A 25,183-nucleotide genomic window follows, 5' to 3' on the forward strand; every position below is an offset into this window, starting at 1 on the left:
TTACTGATCATTCCTTCACCTTTTAATGACTGTTCACTTTAAAACTCAGCCTCAATGGACTTGGGCTCCTGCAATCTCATCTCTCTCCAGAACACCATGCTGGGAGAGTTCCAGCCCCTAAAGTTGTGGTTCTTAATCTTGTTTTGGCTCACAGATATCCTGGCGTCTGATGAAAACTGCAGACTCGCTCCCTCAGAGAAATACACATATGCAGATTTATGCATTGCATTTAACATAAGGAAGCCCCTGGGCCTAGCACCGCTCGAGCATTGCCTTGATTAGGTTCTTTCTTTTCATACCAGTAAGAGGAGCATAAACTTCTTCCAATCGGATTGTCAAACCATTTGAATGTGGCCGTAATGGACAACATAAAATTTCCAAATTCTAGGTTCCCGTGGCGGGGGGAAGGGAGAGGGTGGGAGAGTGAACTGTGTTATTTGAAGTATCAAAATTGCACTGTGGAGAAGTGGCCTTTACAAAAGATTGCAGCCCTCCATTCTTCCAAATGTCCCCCTTGATCAAGCCAGGACACGAGAGCTTCAGGACCCTCTCAGGACGGCTTCCTCCAAACTGCACCTCAGTCTATGCCATCGGCCTGTCCTAAAGCAACTGTAAGGAAGCTGTACACACCCTCCTGTCACTAGCTGTGGCGAGCCGGCACGGCCATGGCATACTCAGCCCCAGGGCACCTTATGTGCCGCGCCAGCTCAGCCAAGGGTGAACCTGAGAGGGGGCAGTGAAGGATTTGGAAAAGACAGACAAGAGAAGAAAGCTGGGTCTGGGTGGGACGCTGCCCGCTCTGATGGAGAGAGACAGTGCCACAGCTTGTAAGCCGTGTCTTTATTTTATAGCCAGATTCCACAGGCAAAGTAAGGGCGTGGTTACAACCTTCTCCTGGGTTTTGAATCTACTCAATTACATGCACCTGAACTCTATTAAGCCCACATCACGCAGGCACGTGGGGCCACGTGTTCGGACCATAGGTTCAAGCTCACAACTATAGCTTTTGGGTATAATTGTGCTGGGAGGGCTCTGCTCTCGAAGCTGGGACTTGCACGTGGCCATGAGAGGACTGTGCCCTCTCATTAGTCTGAGGCTTGAACCTGTCCAAACACTGTAGCCGCTCCCCACAACTAGCAGTTATGGAAACAACGTGGGACCTCTCCGCGTGCTCATGCACCCAGCCCAGTGCAGCACACATGCAGGAAAATGCTTCTCCTGAGCCCAGTCTGCTTTCATCTGGTGGCACCATAATGCTTTTAAGTCATCATGGTTTGCTTTTGCTCTTAAGAAGCTCAGAGGCCATTTTTCCGCCTGCCTCCAGCAGCTGGACGGACTAGCTGCTCACCTGTGAATCAACATTTACGGCCCTTGTTTCCCCTTTGGCCTAAATCCACCATTTGCTCCTTTTTGATGCATTTTTCTATTTCTATCTCAAACTGCTTCTAGAACAAGTCAACCCATTACTTTTTCTAGCCTTGCCATTCTGCGCTTGAATGCAATTCATGACAACTGTTTGTTTGCTTGATATACTAGTATGTTCTCAGTGACGGCGCTTATTTTATAGTTCTTTTTCTCACCTGCAACTTTGAGGTACTGGACTCGGGGTGTTTTGCAAGCAGATAATCCTCACCCATAATTTACCAGGTGTTGTGTGTCTGCGTATAAGAGGGAAGGTGGGATTTTTCTTGTAGACATACAGAAACACAGAGTGCTGTATTTTTTCTATTCAACAAGATACTTCCATAGCACTTACTAGGCCGGGCACTGATCTAAGAGCTTTCCACATGTTAACTTAACATTCACAAAAACCCTGTGAGTTGGGTATGATTTTTTATTTCCCCCCACTTTGCAGATGAGAAAACTGAGGCATGGAGAGGTTAATTAATTTACCCAAGGTCACAGAGCGAGTAAATGGCAGAGCTAGGATTAGGAACGGGGTCCTCTGCCTGCAGTCGACCCTCTATCCTTAGGCTCTGCTAGAAGGAGCCTGGGCATTAGGACCCTGGGCAAGCCACTTAAATCCTCCCTGTCACCTGGGGACCATGACATCCACTGCGTCCTAGACTTGAGATTAAATGAGGCTCCATGGACAGCTGGTGTCCATCCCACAATGGGAACCCAACTTTGTCCTCTTGGGCTAAATCAGCACCGAAATCCAGTCAATGTCAGGAGGCGTCCAGGCCAAGAGGCATAACTCACCCAACAAAACATTACCTATCAACACCAAAAGTGGACTGCAGCATCCCATCTTTCCTACTTATGCGGGTACCTGATCACTGAGAGGCTTTCTAAAATGTGTACTAAGAAACTAACTCAAATTTTGTTTTGACATATTTTAATATCTGGCATCATCTTTCTGAAAAGTGAAGCTGAGAGATTAAATTACAGGCAAATGCTCTGCCAAACTTAGACAGCCAGTTTGCTGCTTCAACTTTAAACAATAGTGTACATTAAGGAAGTACATCGGACTTTATGATGCCTTAGGTATGTCCGATGATGAGAGTCCGTCACTGTCTCCTCGTCAGTGTGTCCTGTGACAATTTCAGAAGCAGGGGTTGAACTCTGCATAGTTTAAGCAGAAGTTTGGGACAGTCTGAAACTCAGAAATCCCCTCATAGCAACCCACACCGGTGTAGTATTTTTCGAGTCTGCAAGGCCCCGTCAGGACTATATATATTAATATGTTTTTATCGATTTCAGAGAGGAAGGGAGAGGGAGAGATAGAAACATCAATGATGAGAATCATTGATCGACTGCCTCCTGTACGCTCTCTACTAGAGATTGAGCCTGCAACCTGGGCATGTGCCCTGACCAGGAATCGAACCCTGACCTCCTGGTTCATGGGTCGATGCTCAATGGCTGAGCCACACTGGTGGGGCCAGACCTGTATTTTCAGTAAACCCTCCCCACCCCATGAGGTAATGACCCCATTTTATAGGTTAGTGTAAGAAAGCCCAGGAGGGTAGTGATTTTCATCCATCCAGTACTTGCTTAGTACTGACTGTGTCTTAGGCAGCATGCTGAGGCTCTGGGCAGGACCTGGCCCCTGCTTTTAGGGAGGTTCCATTCAGTGGGAGGCGAAATTCAAAGAGAAGAGCACAGTGTGGCTAGTGCTTTGAGAGCAGCCCACACATGAGAAATGAGGAGAGAGTCTCCTTGGGTCTGGACCGGGGTGTGGGAATGCTTTCCGAAGCAAGATAACAGAGACTCGTGAGAGTGCGTGGGAAGAGGACGCTGACCCACAGCACAGCACGTGCAGAGGCGCGAAGGGAAAATGCAGTGCATCTGAGGAAGCACATTTACCTGCTGATTCAAACCATCTGAGCTCCGCCCAAGTGCTGGGCTGGAGCTGGGGGATGGGGACCCTACTACAAATGAGACAAAGTCCTTGTCCTCAAGGAGCCTAATCCTAAGGTAGAAATAAACAATAAAAACATAAACCAAATAAAAATATGATTTCAGAGAGGGGTGAGCACAAGAAGGAAATAACTCAGGGAATGAGCTGGAGAAATTGGGCGGAGCAGGTCTCAGGTGCAGCAATCAGGGAAGGGGACCTGTGAGTGCAGAGCTGAGAGGAGAAAACACCAATCACGGGCCAGGTGAGAGGGATTCCAGGTAAACAGCAAGCACGGGCCAGGTGAGAGGGATTCCAGGTAAACAGCAAGCACGGGCCAGGTGAGAGGGATTCCAGGTAAACAGCAAGCACGGGCCCTCACAGGTGAAGCTGGCTGCCGTCAGGAAACAGCAAGGAGGCCAGCGTGGCTGGAGCAGGAAAGATGATGGGGTGGGTGAAGGGGGCCTTGTGGGCTGTGGCAAGCAGTTCGGATCTATCCTGAGTGCAGGAAGGACCCTTTGAAGGGTTTCAAGGGAGGGAGCGGTGACACTGCTCATTTCCATTTCTAAGGGATAACTCTGAAGGCTGAGAAGAATGAATTATTGGGGCCAGAGGTAGGAGTAGTAGCAGTTAGAAGGCTCCTGCCAGAATCTAAGTGAGAGATGGGTTAGCCTGGGTCAGGGTGATGGGTTAGCCTGGGTCAGGGTGATGGTGGTGAAGAAGAGACAGTGTTTTGATCTGAGATTTTTGGAGGCAGCACTGACAGGGCCTCCCAAAGGTTTGGATATGGAGGTGTGAGTGAGGCAGGGATTAAGGACAACTTCTAGCAACTGGCAAACAGGACACCGTCCTGGCATGGAATATTGTGAGAATGCAGAGATGCTCATCCGACATTCAGGTGAAGATGGTCCATAAGCAGGCATCTAAGACAGTAGCTCTGAGGAGAGTTCCACATTAGTTTTTAAGGTAGGGGCCACTGGCCTGTGGATGGTAGTCAAAGCTTGAGGCTCGAATGGAATATTCTAGGGGAGTATGCTGAGTGAGAAAACCCATGTCTTGGTCCAGGGTAGAGGGGGGACTTCAGACGAGGAAAAGCCAGAAAACTACAATGAGATGGAGTGGCCAGTGAAATAGGAGGGAAGCCAGGAGTGTAAGGTCATAGAGACCAGGAAACAAAGAGGGAGAAGCAACTGTGTGAAATAATGCTCAGGGACCAACTAGATCCCTGGGGACCTCAAGGGCAAGAAAGCAGCTTCCTGGTGGGGATGGGGTGGAGTTGGAGGATCAAGAAGAAAGTGGGAGGTGAGGTGCACATAGTCACTGCAGACATGAGTGAAGAGGAGCAACTATGTGGAGCAGGAGACAGGGAGGCATGAGGTGTTCTAAAGAAAGGAGCACTCCCAGGGTGTCCACATGCCGACAGGAAAGCGCCAGTGGAGAGGGAACCACAGCAGCCCTGTCCTTGAGCTGGCGGGCACGCTACGGGTCACCTTGTCTCTAACTGCACATCCTACCTCTCTGCTCATCTACTTCCTATGATCCTCACAGGCTGCCACCCTTCAGGGCCCCAAGCCTGGCATCCTGCTCCTCTCCACTCCCTCCTTGGTAGATCTTATCAGGTGGATCTTATCAACTCTCCAAGGTTTCAAATCCCTCCCGCACATTGAGATCTTTGTCTCCCACTTGATCCTCTTAGAAATGGGATGTTTCCATGGGATGGTCCATGGGCAGCACTCACTAGAACCAACCCATCTCTCCCTCCACCTCTCTCTCGTACTGTGCCCTGAGCAAGAAGCCTTCCTGTCAAAGTGCTTTAACCCCTTTATATTCCTCCAGCCCACCCTGCACATGACCAGCCCCACTGGCTAGTAAGCAGCAAAACCAACACATCAATCAGATCAGTGTGACTAAATCCATACTCCTACCTACTTCCCTCAAAGATGTTCTTGTAGTTACTTGATTTTCAACACGTACCAGAACATCTCTATTTTAGCCTATAGCTAGTCACATTCAAGTCAGCAAGAGAAGGTACCACTTTCCGATAATAAACATAAATGAGAAACAAGTCTAGCAAAGTGGTTTATTCTTACAAAAGTTAGTTGCTGGGAAAGGTCCTTCAAAACAGACCATGCGGTGGAAATGCCTTGGAGAAGGCTCCGTCTTTCAGATCTCTTCACTACAGCGCTACGGTTTTATATCTCCCTGTTTAAAGAGCTACTACTTCAGATGACAGTAACTCTCGTGTGTCTGTTTTTATTTCCAAGTTTGTGATTTTCCTGAAGAAGCTACTTTAAGGTTGTGAATTGTCTCACTGTCTTTTCACTCTCTCTCTTCAGTTCCTCAATGTGGGCGTCCAGACGCTCGAGTATATGATGAGACCGAAGTTCCTCCTCCTCCAAAAACCTTGTAGCTATTGAACCCAGGGGAGACACAGGCGAGGTACACTAGAGGAGAAGCAGATTTTTGACATACATAAGTGGAATAATCTGTTTCTAAGACACGTTCTGCATGATATTTTCTAACTAGCAATATTAAGAGGTGATTTTTAAAAGAACATTTCTTCCTCTTAGTAGATTGTTTTTATTTTTATCCTAATGACAAGAATATTTCTAAAAAAATAGTTCTGCAAAAATTAGCAGATTTCTTCCGTTCTGACCCAAATTGTATAAGTATAAAGTGTTATATAAGATGTTAATTGCTGGTCCGAAGAATGTCTCATTTTAGACTTGTACATCCTCTTTACCCCAAAAGAAAATACACTAATGCCTGTAATTCAAACCCACTTTTAAACTCTGAATATGTTACTTTCACTTCATAGAACAGAATATCTACCTGTAATATCTTAGACACTAGTTAAAACCAATTATTTTTGCCTCCTCCAAAATTTCTGTCCGCAGTCCCTTGTTTGACCCCTGGGGCTCAGTGATAGTTCAGAGCTCAGACTTTAGAAAGGAAACACAGGCCACACGCAATAGAGCTTCATCAGCAACAGTTGTTTTCTATAAAGTCACCTCAAGCAATTGAATTGGCGAATTCAGAATCACTGCCCCTGGGGAAACACACACACACCTCATACGGATTATCATGCTAAAAACAACTGATCCTGGTAGAGTCTACTTTCATTTTACAAAATGAGCTCAGAAGTGGTTAGGGACTTGCTGGAGGCCAGCCCACTAAGGATGCCAGTGCTGGGACTCAAACCCTACTCCCTGGGCCCGAGCTTCCTGCTACCGTGCGCTGCAGGGAGAGCTGAAGCAAGAGGGTGGGGCTGCCGTGGCCACCTCAGCTGGGAATGTGCAAGTCAGGTCACTCAGATTTGTCACAGCTCTGTTCCGGTCCACGAGTGAGGTGGCAGAACTACTATTGACTGGGGTTTACAAATATTTTAAGCAAGGAGGCAAATTCACAAATACCGAATCTGTGACTAATGAGACGGACTGTATTCCCTAGTGGTCTGAGGTAACATTCTATAATCAAACACACTGATATTGCTGAAGTCAAATGCTAATGGGACAAAGAAAACCACATTACATCAATTCAGGTCAGGTTTTAGTGCCTAGTAGTTCTGCTGCCAAACTCGGTAAGAAAGTTAGGTTTCAGGACTGTTTTGGACTTCAGAATTACATAGAGGTGAAGTGGGGATTTGTTTTGAAACCGATGATGGGAATGAATGGGCCAAGGCCAGTGCTTCAGTACAGAAGGCAAAAAACGGTGCCAGCGTTTGCACAGTGTCAGAGGGCAGCCTCTGCCGGCAGGGCCACCACTGTGTGGCTCTGACACGTCAGATGCAATTCCTTCCTCCACCCCTGCCCACCCCCTCGCCCTTTCCAACAGGTCCTTTTCCCTGCTTCACTGTCTGTCTCAGGACTATCCTGCCATCCAGAGGTATTCCTTAAACCAACAGTTCCAATACAAACTGACCCTCTCTAAAAAAGAAAGGAAGGGAATTTCCAATTAGGGTAAAACCAAATGAATATCTAGAACTTATATTTCAGAATGAAGATGTATTGTGCAAAGTAATCATGGCTGAATGTGTCTTCATAAGCAAAACTGTCAGACAGAAATACATGAGAATAATAAAGGGTATTAGGACTTAAGATAGAGAACCAGTAAGAAACAAAACAAAATGAAAACATATCACACTATTCCCCTTTAAAATAAAAGATAAAATCAAACTAAGTAACCTTAATAAATTAAGAAGATCAGGAAGTTTCCATACCGAACACATAGATGCCTCTCGGTCATTCACACTCTCAGAGATAGTGTCAGAAAAAAGGACTTCACTTGAATCTAGCACTGAAGGCAACGAGTGGGCTTTGTACAGAAAGTTGGAAGGCATAGAGCTGCAGGAGCTGGAAGGGCTCAGGTGAGAGCTCACAGAGCTGAGGGCCCTGGCCACGGGCTCTACCCTATGTGGCGTGTGTCCTCGTGCAGAATGAAGACCTGCTTTGTAGTGCTCAGTGTTCATTCCATCATGCCTGTGCTGGCCATGGGATGGCCTGGATAGCAGATTAGGAAACAAAAGTAAAAATTGGAGCAATTTTTCTCATTTAAAACAGAAATGTTGTAGGAAGTTCACTTAAAATAGAGGGCTAATTAGATAAGGCTGTAAAATAAGCAGGTGTTTTCACTCATTCAGGTTCCAAATGCCCAATCCCCACTGCCAGGCCCCTGCCCTTACACACTTACAACATAGCAAGGAAGGCAAGCAAGTTGCCAGAGTACCTAGTGTGGTTAGTGCCAGGACAAGGGGAGGTATTGTGTACATAAGAAGGGCACCTAGCCTTGGCCAAGTGGCTCAGTTGGTTGGAGTGTCATCCGTACACCAAAAGGTGGTGGGTTTAATTCTTGGTCAGGGCACATACCTAGGTTTCAGGTTTGATCCCCAGTCAGGTCACGTGCAGGAAGCAACCAATCAATGTTTTTCTCTCTCATCGATGTTTCTCTCTCTCTCTCTCAAAAAAAAACAAAAAAACAAAACAAAAAACAAAAAAACATATCCTCAGGTGAGGATTGAAAAAAAAAAAGAAAAAAAGAAAGCACCTACCCTTATCTGGGATGAAGGAGGGTTAGAGCAATGAAGGTGTCAGCAAAGGCTTTGGGGAAGAAAATATGTAAACCATGTAGAAAGGCTGGAAGCCAGGTGGTTTTTCATTGAAGGCTGACTTATGGTAACAGCTTATAACTAACCAAAAATACAAAGCAAGCTTTTTCTAAAAAGCCAACTTATAGGGCAAGTGGGGCTGGGGAGGTAGGTGGCAGGCAACATGAAAGGCTCAGGGGAAGAAGGATGCTGTTTATACCTATGGAAGCGCTCTAAAACCCCCTCCATGTTTTAACCTGACAGTAGCCTTACTGGTGCACTCTGTATTTCAGATTTAAACATACAGCCCTTTGAAGATTTAATATCTGTAAGTCAGAATTCTCAAAGAAATGAGAATTATATCACAATGATAAACATTTTTAATAGATTGTGAAGAAATGTTACTTGAACTCTGCATTCTTGAACCCAGGTGTTCTGCTGTGTGTCGGTTTTAAAAGCATGTCATGGTTTTTTTGGCACATCTGAGTAGAAATCTCCAGCTTAGATTGGGTATCCATCAAATCTTTCTGTAGTTGCTGATTTTCAGACACCAATTTATTTAATGCCTCAATATAATTCTCCTGGAGGTCTGCTAGTGAAATCCCTTTTGCCTAATAAAAAAGAATACTAGAGTCACTTAATTTGTATAAGAATACTTGTGATCTGTGATATCCCTGCCAGTGGAAAATTACTTTCTTTTTAGTTGTAACTAGTTCATCTATACCTTTTCCGTGGAAAAAGTGAAGATTTTCTTTTGGCTCTCTTGAGACTACGAGAGAAAAGGGTTCTGTTTCTTGCAGTAAATGGATGCACACTTGGAGCACAATGGGCTTTCCTGCTGTGTCAGGAATATGCACAGGTAGAGGAAGGCTCAGAGCTAGCAGGGAGGAAAGCTCCAGGTGAGAATCAGAAACAGAAAAAACAAGATAGCAGTCAAGGGTTCCTCAAGAAAGAGGTTGGCTCTCACTGGTTTGGCTGGAAAGAGCGTCAGCCTGTGGACTGAAGAGTCCTGGGTTCGATTCTGGTCAAGGGCACATGCCAGGATTGTGGGCTCGATTCCCAGAAGGGGGCGTGCAGGAGGCAGCCAATCAATGATTCTCTCTCACATCACTGATGTTCCTATTTCTCCCTCCCTCTCCCTTCCTCTCTGGAATCAATAAAAATACATTAAAAAAGAAAGAGAAGGTTGAATAGCCCTGGAACTCTTGTGGAAGAATATTGAGAACAAAGAGACAGACGGAAAGAAAGAAATTGAACACAAGTTTCCAAAAAGGAATTCTGGCCAGCAGGGACAACCTTTAAATAAATACTCTTTAGCCTTAGATATTTTTATATAACATTGGCACCTAATCTTGTGTGTGAAATATATTTGGATATGATAAAGCAGCACTCAACTACAAACTGGGAATTACTACTCTGATCTGGTCTGAGTTTTGATCATAAATGTTATTGCCTGGCAACACAGTACCTGCATGGGGGGGGGGGGGGAGTGTCTGGACTATTTTTTTTCCTGATGACAAAATATTTCCATTAGTAGTCTGAAAAATTACGGTAATCTCTGGAGTTTGATACAACGTTTAGCTTGGTCTTTTCTGTAAAGAATTTTTTGAAAATAAACTGATCAAGAGTGGTTTGACATACAGAATTTACCTAACTAAAGCATAAACTTTAAAATACAACCTTTTATCTATCTGTGTACCACTAGTGACAATAAGTTACAAAATCTTTCAATAAATTATCAATGCCAGTTAAATTCCACCCCCTAAAAGAATTTGCAGAACACGTGATTTAAACTGCATACTATTGTCAAAACTGCAAACTTAAAACTATTTTAAGATGTGGTAAATAATTTACTTACCAGAGTTATTGTTTTCATTAAGGTAATTGATTTACTAAAATAGTCATTTAACCCTGGTCAGTGTGGCCAGTTAGTTGGAGCATTGGCCCATGCACATAAGGGTCGCAGGTTTGATTCCTGGTCCAGGCTCACACGGGAGGCAACCAATCAATGTTTCGATCTTTCTCCCTTTCTCTTCCTCTCTCTCTAAAATCAATAAAAATCTATCCTTGGGTGAGGATTAAAAAAAAAAATAGGCCCTGGCCAGTGTGGCTCAGTTGCTTGGGCATCGTCCCACGTGCCCAAAGGTTGCCAGTTTGATTCTTGGTCTGGGTTGCAGGCTCAATCACCGGCAGGGGGTATGCAGGAGGCAGATGCTTCATGTTTTGCTCTCACATAGATGTTTCTCTCTCTCAAATTCAATAAAAAAATCTTTAAAAAATAGTTATTTAACCCAAACATTCATTTGTAAAAGCAATTCTGCCTTCCCAGGTGGTAAAATACAAAAAGACACTTTGTAATAACTATTCTTAATATGTACAACATATTCCCACTGTGTGTAACCTCAAAACCAGAGGGAATTTAAACTGTGACAGCACTGTCACCACCTGAGTCTGATGTCATCAAATATACTTTTTTTAAAAAAAGATAATGTTAGCCTTTGCCAGGCATCTTTTTAAGTTTTCCCAAATTTTATTTTATTAACAACAATTGCAGATAAGTGAACATAAAAGGCAATGTAAAACCTGTGGCAAGCACACACCTGGCTGGATAAAGAAAGGGCGGTGCCACCACTGTTCGGTGGAGGTCTCAGAGAAACAGAGCTGAGCAGAAGCTCGGGTCATAGTCAGGCTTAAGCGCCCCTGAGAGTTCCCAACTCATATGTGAACAGGTCCTCACTGCATGAGAGAAGACCCTATCAATCAGTTATTGCCAACTCCTGGGCCTTCTGAAGATTCTGTGTTATAAACCAGTAAGCTCTGGGCTCTCTCCACGGCTAGCTGAGTACTGGCTTTATCGGGGCATATAAAGTCATTTCCATCCCTCCCTTCATCTTCCCCCGCACAAGATATTTAGCTCTTGTCTCCTTTCCTATTTTTACCATCTTGTTAAGTTCGTGCTTTAAAGTAATTCCTTTCATTATCGTTTTAGAGGGCTAGGAGGAGGGAGCAAGATTAGAGGCATATTTTCATCTGCTACTTTAAGTGGCAGCATAATATTTCATAGTATAGGAAGCCACAAATTAACCATCCCTCTATAGATTAACATTTAGTTTATTTCACATTTTTGGGTATTGCAAACAACAATAAAATGACCAATTCTGCACATTTGCTCCTATAGGATGGGTACTTTGGGAATGAAAACTGATAGGACCTTTCTGGGGAATTATTTAGCAATAACTATCACATTCAGAAAGGCACATGACTTGGGATCCCATTCCTGGTGCGGGCTCATACGGGAGGCAACAAATCGATATATAGGCTATATATATTTATAAGTTTGATGGATGTTGCTAAATTGCCTCCTAGAAAGGCTTCATCAATTCACTTTCTCATTAACAGAGCATGAAAGGGCCCTGCTTCCCTGTGTGTTTGCCAACACTGGCTATATTAATTAGTTTGTAAACATCAGTGTCAATCCAATAAGCAATAGGATATTTATTTATTTTGTTTTGATTATTAGGGAGGTTGAACAGCTCTCCTTTTTTCTGGATTTTTGTATTCTATGAATTATCTATTTATGTCCTTTGATCATTTTTCTACTGAATTATCTTTTATTATCTTTGTATGAAATCCTTATATATTAATATTTTATGTTAACCATCTGTCTGTTTATAGATTCTTTTCCCCAGTCTATTAGTCTTTTATTTTAATGGGATCTTTTGCCACCCAGAAATTTTACATTTTTATTTTGTAAAATTCCTTACACTGTAAATTCTTTATGGTTTCATGATGTTAAGAGACTCTTACCCTCCCGAAAGATTATAAAAATAGTTCCCCATATTTTCTTTTAGTTGAAATAAAGTGGTCATCTAGTGTGTTGCACTTCCTCCCACCCAGCCCCCATAATCCATAATTTTGAAATTAGAACTACATGAGAGCAAATAGGGGTATTGAGTAACTATGCATCTTTGGAGGCATGTATTCTCTTGGAAGTACAGGAAAAAAAAGGATTTCTATAGTCCTTGAGTGTTTGACCTATATTAAAAAAAAGATGGGTTAGAATAGATGGGTCATTTTGCAAGTTATAAGAATTTATAACAAAATAGTTAAAAGCATTAACATTTTATAACTCACTGTTAGTTAATCATGCTCTGTCTGGTTTCATAGGAGCTGGTACACATTTCTTATCTCCCTACTAGACTATTCTCAATCTCAAGCTTTGGTGGGGAAGGTCTGGCCCGCGGACCCTATAGGGCCCACGAAATCATTTGGTCTGGCCCTACCAAGGCATTGGGGTAAGTTAATTAAATGTTTGATCAAATATAGCAGGCTAATTTTTATGTTGATAATTTTATATGGCCTATGAATGATGTTATAAATATCCAAATGGCCCTTGGAAGAAAAAAGGCTCCCCACCCCTGTCTTAAAGAGAAGAATCCTCTTATTCGTCCTTGTGTCATCATCTAGTAAAATGATCTGAACATAAAAGATTTAGAATATTTGATTAAATTAATTCCTTCTTATAGAAATATAATTAAAACTAAATTATTAACAAGATGATATGCTTTATAATGAAAATATATTGTGAACATAATAACTATAATAATAACAGCATCTAACACTTTTTGTGTACTTACTAAATGCCAAGCACTATGCTAAATCCTTTATATACATATATGTATTTTAACACGTGCATAATATCAAAGGTATCTTCCAGTTGCTGGAGGAGAGAATCAAGTTTGGCTCACTTCCATCACTATATTTGAGCAGGTTTCTGCAGAAAGATCATTCCATATTTGATCTTAGCTCTCTTTACAATATCAATATTTACAAAGTGACTTCTTTAAAGGCTTGGGTAGCAGAAAAACTCAAGTTTGTATTTATGTACCTCATGCAAACCCACTTCCAGTTTCATCACCATTTCAGAAAGATGACGATTTTCTAACTTGAGTGACTCCAGCTGATTCAAAATCTCCTGAGAAGGAAAAAGCAGAAAACACGAATACACAGAAATAACAAATCAAGTACATCTTACACAATGTTTTCATGTGTAATTTTCATTAGGTGAAGTCACATTCTTCATTAATATATAAATATTTTCTTAAAATATTTTTAAAGGTGTCTCAAGATGAATCAATATACATGTAATTAAAATATTATTTTAAGAAGATTAGTCAATTCACTAGCAGAGCTCTAACCCTCCCTGTGTTAGCCTCCTCTGATTGGGCTTCTACCTCCAACATTGCATGCACTGCATTCTTTTCATAAAATAATACCTTATTTTCAGTCCTCATTCTCCTCAGCTTTTCTACTCGACCAAAAAGTCCTGCCTTCCTTGGCTTCCTGCTTCCTAAGTGAAACTTTCCTTCCTTATTGCTGCTTTTTTTTCTTTTTAGCTCCATGCCAACACCGTTTTTACCCTAAATGAGTAATGTCCTAAGTTTGGTTCAAGTCTCTGCCCCTCATACTCTATGCTTTCTCGTTATAATCACTAAGTCTCTCAGGATGTTTCAAATGCCAGCTTCATGCCAAGACTTCCACAGCTAAATGTCTCATCCTGATTTTAATCTTGAACTCCAGGCCCTCTGTGGAATTGACTATTAGCAATTTCCACGTGAAAGTCCAGCCTTCATCACAAGCCAAATGTGCCAAACCAATGTCCCCTCTACCAGCTTCCCTGTTTTGTATACCTTTCATACAAATTCATTATCCTCCCCCAAACTGCTTGCTATCTTTTCTCTATTTCACCAAGAAGCATCACTTTCCACTCAGTTGCCCAAGCTGGAATCCAGTGACATCTTTCTTTAACTCACCCCCAACCCACACCACCCCACCCCCATCCAATCAAAAACAAAGCCAGATATCTCCAGAATTCATCCCTTTCCCTCTACCTCCCTTGCCCACTGCTCAGGCCACCATTCTACTATTAGAACTACATCTGGGTGGTCTCTTTGCCTCTTTGCTTCTTCCACACGATGACCACAGAGATCTTTTATCTTACTTGAAGCCATTCTCTACTGACAACACTCAAGGTGACACTCCAACTCTTAAGCATGACTGACGGGACCCTTCAGGAGCTAGCCCCTGCTTTCCAGTCCCCTCCACTGTCACTTGCCCCACTTGTACTCTAGTCTGTCACGGAGAACATGTCATACTCTCACCACACCCCACAGCAACAGCCTCCTCACTTGTCTGTCAAGTCTCACCTCCCCACCAGTCATCCCTAGAATGCTCATTACCCAGCATATTCTCAGCTCAAAGCAAGTGTCTAATAAAAATTTACTGAATTAAATACCATGGAAATTATAATTTTAATAAATTCACTCTTCAAAAACAAACTTCAAGTAAAATGAGGTTTTGTTGGAGTGTCACCTTGTGCTCTACTGCTTGCTCCTCTGCCTTCTGTATCTCTGCTTTGAGTCGCTTTTCCATGTCAGAGGAAGAACTTTTGGCAGAAGCAATAGTGACATCTCGCTGATGTAACTCCCGGGTTAACTGGGAGATTTCCATCTTCATTCCTTCGAGTGCAGAACTGTAACTCTGGTCAGCCTGCAAAATCTGTTCTTTCAACTACAAAGAAACAGAAAGGAAAGCATAAAATATTAAGAGAAAGCATATAGATTGAAAAATATATTAATAGTTAAAATAATATGGTAATTTTTACCTTACTTTAAGACATGAATTATTTCCTAGCTTAAATCTGCAGAAAATTAGCAATTTACCAGGTTGCATATCTGTACTGAAGGTCAGCTAGTTCTACCCACAATCACTTATATCTCAAAACAGGATACAACTGTCCCTCCTATTCAAACACTGAGAACCAGTATCAAAGCCTATGCACACATTACTTAGAAGACAGCACCTGGGACCTTCATTCTTTAGTTAGCTACCAAGCTAAAAATTTTGCTTACATGGTTTTCTGGTCCATAGACGATAATAGAAAGATAAGAAGGGCTAGAAGTAACCTCAAAGAAGTAATAAAAATCTGAGTCAACAAACAGGACAGCCAGGGCCCATTACTGCAGACACAAACTGCTCTGCACACCTCAACAGCTAACAAGAATATTAACTACAGTCAGCACAGAGAAGCGACATATCCATAACTACCATCTACTCCTGAATAGCAAGTGGCCCCTTAGACTACATTTTTCTCTTATTAAAAATAACTCCTACAACCTCCGAAACCCAGAACTCAATCCATAAGTACAAACAACTTGGCGATCCCACGCATGCAGATTTTTACCTTCTTAATCTCTGCCCTGTACTCATTGTTATGTACTTCCATCTTCTTCAATTCTTCATATTTTTCCATTAGTTCTTGGCTCAGCTGTTTACATGTTGTACTCACAGATTCCAAGCTGTATGACAAAAATAGGATCACATATATAAAACAAAACCCTGAAACCCACCAACTGAAGTATCTAAATTACCTTTTTGATGTCCAAGACATGTTCACAAACATCACCTCCCACCCCAAATTAAAACTCATTTTCAATTTCCTTATCACCTGAGGCAGCTAAATCCAATTCAAACTTTTGGTGATACTTTTTTTTTTTTAGAGTTGGAAGGGATGGGGAGAGACAGAGAAACATAGATGGGAGGGAGACACATCGATTGGTTGCCTCCTGCACACACCCGAACCAGGGCCAGGGATCGAGCCTGCAATTGAGGTATGTGCCCTTGACCGAAATCAAACCCTGCACCCTTCAATCCGCTGGCTGATGCTCTATCCACTGAGCTAAATCGGCCAGGGCTGGAAATACTTTTGATTTCTGTATTTACCTATAGTCTTTCCTTCTGCTTAAAATGTAACTGGTTACAACATGCTAAAGATTGTAGCTAATTTTCCTTTTCTGGCTGTACAGGAGCTGCCATCATACTCTAAATCCTCTCTACACTTAATTACAATGCTATTCTACACACAGCTGTCAGAAAAATCTTCTTTAGAGTTCCAAACTGTCACCCTTACTTAAGAATCAATCCCTCATCAGGTATAGGAACCTCATGGGCACCATACCTCTCTTACCTCACTGCACATTTCTACTAATAAAATCTTTTTCCTTCTGAGTCAACAGGCTTCCCCTCTGCTGTGTGCCCTTTGCTGCACCTGACTTCCTGTCTCTGCACAGACCATCCCCTTGACCACGAAGTAGCTTCCCCTGCTGCCTGGCAATGGATGGTTAGCATCCTTTCAAGAACCAGACCAGCGTTTTCCTGGTCATTTCCCTAATCACCTTAAATGTAGTCTACTTTCCATTTCTATAGCTTGAATGTGTACATTTTCTACCTTAAATCTACTACTTTATTTTTTTAATATATTTTTATTGATTTCGGAGAGGAAGAGAGAAGGAGAGAGATAAAAATATCAATGATGAAAAAGAATTGGCTACCTCCTGCATGCCCCCTACTGGGGACCGGACTTAAATCTACTATTTTAAATTGCTCTCAGGTCCTTTAATATGTATATTTTGTCTCTCAAACTACAACTTCTATGATTAAAATAATGTTTTTTATTCTTATTTTCCTCTGGCTTTGCCCACCATCCTCTCAGCACCTGGATCGTTGGTTCCAGACTGTTCAATAAATGCTTAGTAACTACCTAGAGTGTTCCAGCAACACAGCCAGCTTATCGGATACGCTATCATTTAAAAAATCTTTAAAATTCAACAACACAAAAACAATTATTTAAGTCCTCCAATTAAGTAATATTTTATTCAGACTGAACAACACAAACTATCTAAAAGGGTTCCTTTTTTTCTAGTTGCCTTTAGATACCAAAAAAAAAAAAAAATTTTAAATCCAGTGTTTGAGTACTGAACATTGGTGTTTGTATCCATTAGTTTCAGTTTTACCTATTTCTGAAAATCCTAGAGTGCTCACTTATTTGGTACTTGGTCTGTCAAACACTGAGTTGGAGAGATCAGAGACACCTTGTCCTTTGTACAGGTGGGGAAGTCGGGGCCTACAGAGGCTAAGTGTCCCAGGTCACCCTGCACATCAGAGTAAGAGGAGAGCGGAGTAAATGCAACAGATTGCTCAGAAACCAATCAATGGAAAAGCTACAGTCAAAATGTCAAATTAGTTCTACTGTCAAAAAGAATAAGATTTCATTTATTTTATTCAATCTAAAGGGTACATAAACACCTCAAGAATGATAACCAGGAATATCCTAAGTATTCCAGGGTGAAATATGAATAAAGTAAAAACTCCACGGATATGTGTGGGCATGTATACTTAACATGTAAAGAAAATACTTGGGATAGCCACTTGGCCTGGAGGTCAAACCCTCCCTGGTATTAGCTACAACAATCAAGGTTTAACTATAAGACTGCGCACAAAGACCACTAGGGGGTGCACCAAGGAAGCATAACAAAATGCGGAGACAAAGAAACAGGACAAAATTGTCAATGGAAGATATAGAGTTCAGAACCACACTTTTAAGGTCTCTCAAGAACTGTTTAGAAGCCGCCGATAAACTTAATGAGATCTACAAGAAAACTAATGAGACCCTCGATGTTATATTGGGGAACCAACTAGAAATTAAGCATACACGGGCTGAAATAACGAATATTATACAGACTCCCGACAGCAGACCAGAGGAGCACAAGAATCAAGTCAATGACTTGAAATGCGAGGAAGCAAAAAACACCCAACCGGAAAAGCAAAATGAAAAAAGAATCCAAAAATGCGAGGATAGTGTAAGGAGCCTCTGGGACAGCTTCAAGCGTACCAACATCAGAATTATAGGGGTGCCAGAAGATGAGAGAGAGCAAGATATTGAAAACCTATTTGAAGAAATAATGACAGAAAACTTCCCCCACCTGGTGAAAGAAATGGACTTACAGGTCCAAGAAGCGCAGAGAGCCCCAAACAAAAGGAATCCAAAGAGGACCACACCAAGACACATCATAATTAAAATGCCAAGAGCAAAAGACAAAGAGAGAATCTTAAGAGCAGCAAGAGAAAGAAACTCAGTTACCTACAAGGGAATACCCATACGACTGTCAGCTGATTTCTCAACAGAAACTTTGCAGGCCAGAAGGGAGTGGCAAGAAATATTCAAAGTGATGAATACCAAGAACCTACAACCAAGATTACTTTATCCAGCAAAGCTATCATTCAGAATTGAAGGTCAGATAAAGAGCTTCACAGATAAGGAAAAGCTAAAGGAGTTCATCACCACCAAACCAGGATTATATGAAATGCTGAAAGGTATCCTTTAAGAAGAGGAAGAGGAAGAAAAAGGTAAAGATACAAATTATGAACAACAAATATGCATCTATCAACAAGTGAATCTAAGAATCAAGTGAATGAATAATCTGATGAACAGAATGAACTGGTGATTATAATAGAATCAGGGACATAGAAAGGGAATGGACTGACTATTCTTGGGGGGGAAAGGGGTGTGGGAGATGCGAGAAGAGACTGGACAAAAATCGTGCACCTATGGATGAGGACAGTGGGTGGGGAGTGAGGGCGGAGGGAGGGGCGGGAACTGGGACGAGGGGAGTTATGGGGGGGGAAAAAGAGGAACAAATGTAATAATCTGAGCAATAAAGATTTAATTAAAAAAAAATAAAAATAAAAATAAAAAATAAAAAATAAAAAAAAGAAAATACTTGGTGGTTTCCAAAAACAGAAATAAAAGTAAAAACAAGAAATGTCTTACTTAAAGATAAACTTAAAAGGGTAAAGCAACAATTTTTTGATGTTTGCCTAAAAGCTAATAGTTTATATATTTTACCTTTTAGACACAGAAAATGTTAGTGTACAAATGACCATGATTCGTGTTTAAAATAAAATATCAAACTCTCCCCAGTCAAAAAGTCTAGAGATATGACAAACAAGAGTTCACCAGTGTGACAATGATACAAGTGAGCTGAGCATGGAATGACACAAGCCAGGATTAAATTAGCACCCAGGGAAATGCCAACAGCATTTCAGAACAGAGGGAAGGAACACGCGTGTCCAGTGTGCCTCGCCAAGGCAGTTCCACGAGCTGGCTGGTGGAGAGGAAAGCATAACACAAGGGGCTCCACGTAGGTGGAAGGTGGAGGAGTACTGACAGTCAGCACAGACAGCCCTTTTGAGAATTTGGTTTTGAAAGACAGCAGAGAAATATGGAAATAACTTGACGGGGATATAAGATTAAAGGAAGGTTTAAATTTTCCCCCCAAGATAGGAAATATTAAAGCATATTTTATACCACTGGAAAAATTATTTATCAGAGATGAAGAACTTTATGATGCAAAAGAGGAGAGAAAAACTGTGAACAGTACACAAGCGGAGTCTTAGGAGCAGACATGTCACCCATCAATTAAGCCTCTGCAACAGATTATGGGCACAGATGCAGGCAGACTGGTATATTTGGTGGCAGAAAGATTAGGAAATTCTCCTTTAATTGCTTCTGTTTTCTCAAAGAAATAAGAAGTTAGGCCATTTGTGGATGCTAGAGGGAAAAATATTGTGTTTTCACTGACTGTTATATTAGTACTTTATCAATATGATGATCAACACCATTTTTAATGACTTGGCCATTTCTGAAATGTATATACGAGTATCCACCTGCTTTCCAGACGAGTCACCTCTGCCTGCAGAAGCTCCTCACTGGTGTGGGTCAAATCCAGCTGGGAGAGCACGTTGTCTAAGTCCTGATCATGCGTGGTGTACTGCCTTTCAGTCTGAGATTCCTCCAATGACCTATGGAGAAATACAAGAGGACTATTAAAGGCCTTTTATCTTTGCAAACAAAAATAATATGCAACACGTTCACATTTCCCAACTGTTCTTGGTACTAAAACTCTCTGGGATTCCAGTTTGTCTCCTCTTTAGGAAAAGGACACTGTGGGAGTAAAGAGGCAAGAGATATATTTCTCAAAAATGTTGGCAGCAGTTCACTCCTTTCCCAACTGCAACTTGGCCTGATTTTCAAGGGGAAAAGACAAAATGACAAAAATCACTTTGTTGACACTTGATACCGTGAGTCAAAGAAACTAGAAAATGAATACTGGAGAGTCTGGCAAGAACGGAAATATGCACCAGAGTTCAATCACGCCAAAGGAGCACCGCTGCTTCTATATCTTTCCAATGCAAACTCACAGCAGTAACTCATTTCAGAAATAAAACCAGTTTCAGAATTTTTTTAAAGGGCCATCTCAATAGCTGGCTTATCGATAATAAACAGCTAATAATTATGACCTCATCTACCAAGGAAGGGAGGCCTTCCAAGAGATGTGGCCTATAATTCCTTCCATCTTTGGAGTTTGGTCATGGGTACAGATTGACCAAGCGGTTCCTAACTTTCTAAGCATCATAGTCTTTAGGTTATGGACCCAAATTGAAGGCAGAAAAGACTAACCACACAAAATTTTATAAAAATTTAACTCAGAAATTAAAACTAAGAAAACCCATAATATAATCAAACACAAATTTATACTAGTAAATATGCAACATTAAAACTGGATTAATATTTAAGATGAAATATACTTTATGACTTCTACTGTCTGTTGAATGTTGGTTGCCCTTAATTTTGCTTGTAGAGTCTCCTTTTGCATTTTTGTCTCATGGATGACATTTTCTTGAGAATGAAGAGTTGCCTTCAACTGTCTCTTTTCTTCCTGCAGAACCTACAAAATACTCAGATAAAAAGTCAGATGTTATTACAATTTTTCTATTTCAAGAGAAAAGGAAACCAGGGAATCAGCCTGTAAATTCTTTAACAGGCACAATATTAATAAGACTACCAATATCTGATCCATCCGCTACAGAATAAGGAAGAAGCCAGATTTTTGAAATAGTTCTAGGTTAATTATTCTCTTGAAACATACATACATACATTTCCCCAATTATAGTAATTTTAAAACACACCTCTAACAATTTTTCAGATTCCCTCAATTTTTCTTCTTTTTGCCGCTGCTCTTGTATAACAGTCATATTGGTTCCAACCAAGTCATTGACCCTCATGGTGAGGCGCTCTATTTCCAACTCATTGGCACAGATGGTGTCATTGGCCCGCTCGAGCTTACTGCTCAGGTGCTGAATTTCTGACTGGCGGGACAGCTCCACAGACTCTAATTTCTGTTTCCGGTTGGCAAGCTGAGCCTAGGAACACAGATTAACAATAGGTAAAAGTGAAATGATAAAAGAATAATCAATGAATAAGGAAAACTAAAATGAAACTGAGTTTTACTTTCATAAAAACATGAAGCATCAACTCATCAAAAATATAACCCATTCATGATATAAGAAAAGCACCATCAAACAAAACAAAACAAAACAAAAAAAACCTCTCATGATAAAAAACTTTCTCTACTTGATAAAGACTATAAAAACTGTATAGCTTCAGCATAGAGAATAAAATCAATAATATTGTAATAACTATGCATAGTGTCAGTGGGTACTAGGCTTATTGGGGGGATTACTTCATAAATTATATAAATGTCTAGCCACTATACTATACACCTGGAACTAATAAAAAAATGAATGTCAGCTGTAATTGAAAAATAAAAGAGAATTAAAAAACAAAGAAAGAAAAAAAAGGCAAGGTTGTTTCCTGTCACCACTCCTTTTCAACATCACACTGATGTCCTTGCTAATGCAATAAGGCAAAAAAAAATAAAAATAAAAAATAAAAGGTATGCAGATTGGGAAGGAAGGCACAATTATCTTTGTTCACAGATAATATGATCATCTATGTAGAATATCTAAAAGAAATCAATAAAAAGAACTCCTGAAATTAATAAGCAATTATAGCAAGGTTGCAGACACCTGGTTAACATACAAAAGTCAATGACTTTCCTACATACCAACAATGAACATGTGAAATTTGAATTTAAAACACAGTATCATTTATATGAACACCTAAAAATTAAATACTAAGTATAAATCTAACAAAATATGTACAAGGTCTATATGAGAAAAACTATAAAACTCTGATGAATGAAATCAAAGATGATGTGATTTCATAAATAAATAGGAAGGTATGCCATGTTCACGGATAGGAAGACTCAATATCGTCTGGATGTCAGTTCCTCTCAATGTGAACTGTGAATTCAAGTCCCATCAAGTTACTTTATGGATATCAACAAACTGATTCTAAAGTTTATATAAAGAGGTAAAGACTAAGACAACAGAAATATCCCAAAAGAAAAATGAGCAAAGGACACAATTTACAAAAGAATGGAAATGGCCATAAGCAGATGAAAAAATGTTCAATCTCATGCATAATTAAAGAAATACAAATTAAAATGAATAATCGGACACCATTGTTTTTTACCCAACAGACTGGCAAAGACAAGCCTAAAGGTAGGGAAAATTAAAAGAAGTAATAGTGTCTAATATTGAAAAGTGTGAGAAAATGGACATTCTTAAATATTGCTGGTGAAAGTCTGTATCAATACATCTTTGGAGAGCACTTTGACAATATATGTTAAAATCTTTAAGAATGTACAACTACTCTGATGCAGCAATTTCACTTCTAGGGCCATTTCCTAAGAAAATAAGTAAACATGTACTCCTAAATGTTTATATAAGGATGTTCTCCCAACAATCACTATTTACAAGAGTGGAAAAGTAAAAAACTAAATGTTCTGCAACAAGGGATTGGTTACATAAATTATAGTACATTTAATGGCAGACTGAACTTCTATGCAATCATTAAGACCACACACTTGTTGACATGTCATATTTAAAAAAGAAAACTTTTCAACTTGTGAAAATAAAATACTGTATTATAAAGAGCTTAGCATAGAGTCTGTCACAGAGTAAGCACTCTATGTTTTATAAAAAATTTTCAAAGTACAAATATAGAGAGAATAAGATGATGAACTCCTATGTATTTCATCACCTATCTTCAACAATTACCATTTTGCCATTCTTGGTAAATTTTAAAGTTTGCAACTATTCCTCTCTTGTGATACATACACATGTTTTTGTACCAAATGTGTATGATTGCAATGTACACTGCATATAAGCATAGGAAAGGTTGGAAGAAATTAACTCCAAAATATTAACCATAGTAAACCTCTAAAGGATGGAATTATAGCTAACTTTATTTAATTCTCTTTTCATCTACATTTTCTTGTATTTCTAAAATGAACATGTATTATGTAATTTTAATAGCTGACTAAAAGAAAAGAACTCAAACAAATATATGACTCAAAGTGTGAGAAGGCATTCTGAACTCCACTTTTAAATGTTAAGAAACATAAGAAAAAAGTTTACATCAAGAATTTTTTTAAATTGGGGAGAAATATGTTGATATCTAATTATCTAATTTCCCAGATTTTCTATCTCATTGTTCAAAGCGACTCACAAATGAACAAAATGCAATGTGTCAACTTTTACTGGATTCCAATTTGAGCATAGAACTGTAAAAAGACAGCTGCGGAAATCTGAACACACCGGATATTAAATTACATAAGAAGTTATTATTTATTCTGCTAATGTGATACTGGTATACTAAAAGCATGATTTTTTAAATTCTTTTTGTTGGGAAATAAGACAATGTCTGTTGCAGCGTGGATGGAACTGGAGACCATTATGCTAAGTGAAATAAGCCAGTCAGAGAAAGATAAATACCACATGATCTCACTCATTTGTGGAATATAGAGAACAACATAGACTGATGAACAGGGACAGATCCAAAGACAGAGAAACAGCGATCAGACTATCACTCCCCAGAGGGAGAGTAGGGGAGGGTGGGAGTAAGGGGAAGAGATCAACCAAAGGACTTGTATGCATGCATATAAGCCAAACCAATGGACACGGACAACAGGGGGATGAGAGCATGAGTGGGGGGCGGGGGAGAGGATGGGGGCTAATGGGGGAAGAAGACACATTTGTAATACCTTAACCAATAAAGAAATTAAAGATAAAAAAATAATAATAAAGCCAAAAAATAAAAAGACAATGTCTGGCCAAAACCGGTTTGGCTCGGTGGATAGAGCGTCGGCCTGCGGACTGAAGGGTCCCAGGTTCGATTCCGGTCAAGGGCATGTATCTTGGTTGTGGGCACATCCCCAGTAGGAGGTGTGCAGGAGGCAGCTGATCGATGTTTCTCTCTCATCGATGTTTCTAACTCTCTATCTCTCTCCCTTCCTCTCTGTAAAAAATCAATAAAAATATATTTAAAAAAAAAAAAAAGTTTGTTTTTCTTAAATGAGGACCATACAGCTCTGCTAATACTGAATCACAGAAAGATTTCATTTGGTTGGTTTGCTAAGGGAGAAAGAGAAATATAAGTAACATGTTTTAACTTAAATAAAAGCATAAGAAGAATAATTCAAATACCCTTAGAAAACAAATGTTGGCTTTTTTAAAAGGCCTATTATTCTAGCCCTATCTGAATTTTGGTACATAAAAATCTCACTTTTACTGACAAAGTTTTAATTATGCAGAGTAATCACAATAGTAATTTGAAAATAAAGGGTCTGCAGTCAATAATAAGTACACTCTATAGATGAATAATTGACAACTATTAAAAGCTCAATTTTTTTGCCAACCTGAAGGCTACAATTAGAATGTAACAAACGATATCTTATGTGTATTTGTTTAGCGCTTTAGTTCAAGTCAAAAAACTCAGATCTAGACATCCGGGATTTTATTGGCCCATTCTGGTTATGTAGCTTACTGCAGCTTTGAAAATAAATTTCTTTCCTGAGGTTGCTGTGAGTCCCTCCTGCCATTCTCAATGGAGATACTCACAGCAGAGCCATCAGTGGTAGTTTATTGGCAGGCTGATACTTCAGGGGGATAGTCAACGG

At 40.4% G+C, this 25,183-nt stretch overlaps 1 protein-coding gene across 13 annotated transcripts in view; it reads right to left on the minus strand.

Annotated features, from left to right (window-relative positions):
- Positions 1-5,403: 5,403 nt before the first annotated feature.
- Positions 5,404-25,183, minus strand: part of CEP63 (centrosomal protein 63) — a 41,807-nt gene continuing 22,027 nt past the window's right edge. For 9 of the 13 annotated variants that reach the window (XM_036332524.1, XM_036332519.1, XM_036332523.1 and 6 more), the window contains 9 exons: positions 21,288-21,521; positions 20,907-21,046; positions 19,986-20,120; positions 15,664-15,778; positions 14,793-14,990; positions 13,309-13,395; positions 8,826-9,031; positions 7,557-7,836; positions 5,404-5,781 (listed from right to left, as the gene is read on the minus strand). In XM_036332524.1, the coding sequence (XP_036188417.1) occupies positions 5,623-5,781; positions 7,557-7,836; positions 8,826-9,031; positions 13,309-13,395; positions 14,793-14,990; positions 15,664-15,778; positions 19,986-20,120; positions 20,907-21,046; positions 21,288-21,521 (1,554 nt within the window). In that variant the 3' untranslated portion in view covers positions 5,404-5,622. Of the gene's footprint in view, positions 5,782-7,556; positions 7,837-8,825; positions 9,032-10,597; positions 12,456-13,308; positions 13,396-14,792; positions 14,991-15,663; positions 15,779-19,985; positions 20,121-20,906; positions 21,047-21,287; positions 21,522-25,183 lie in introns of those variants that run through there. The other 4 variants (XM_036332526.1, XM_036332530.1, XM_036332525.1 and 1 more) reach the window with 3 other exon arrangements.

This window comes from Myotis myotis, unplaced genomic scaffold (genome assembly GCF_014108235.1).
Source record: "Myotis myotis isolate mMyoMyo1 unplaced genomic scaffold, mMyoMyo1.p scaffold_m19_p_13, whole genome shotgun sequence".
Taxonomy (NCBI): Eukaryota; Metazoa; Chordata; class Mammalia; order Chiroptera; family Vespertilionidae; genus Myotis; species Myotis myotis.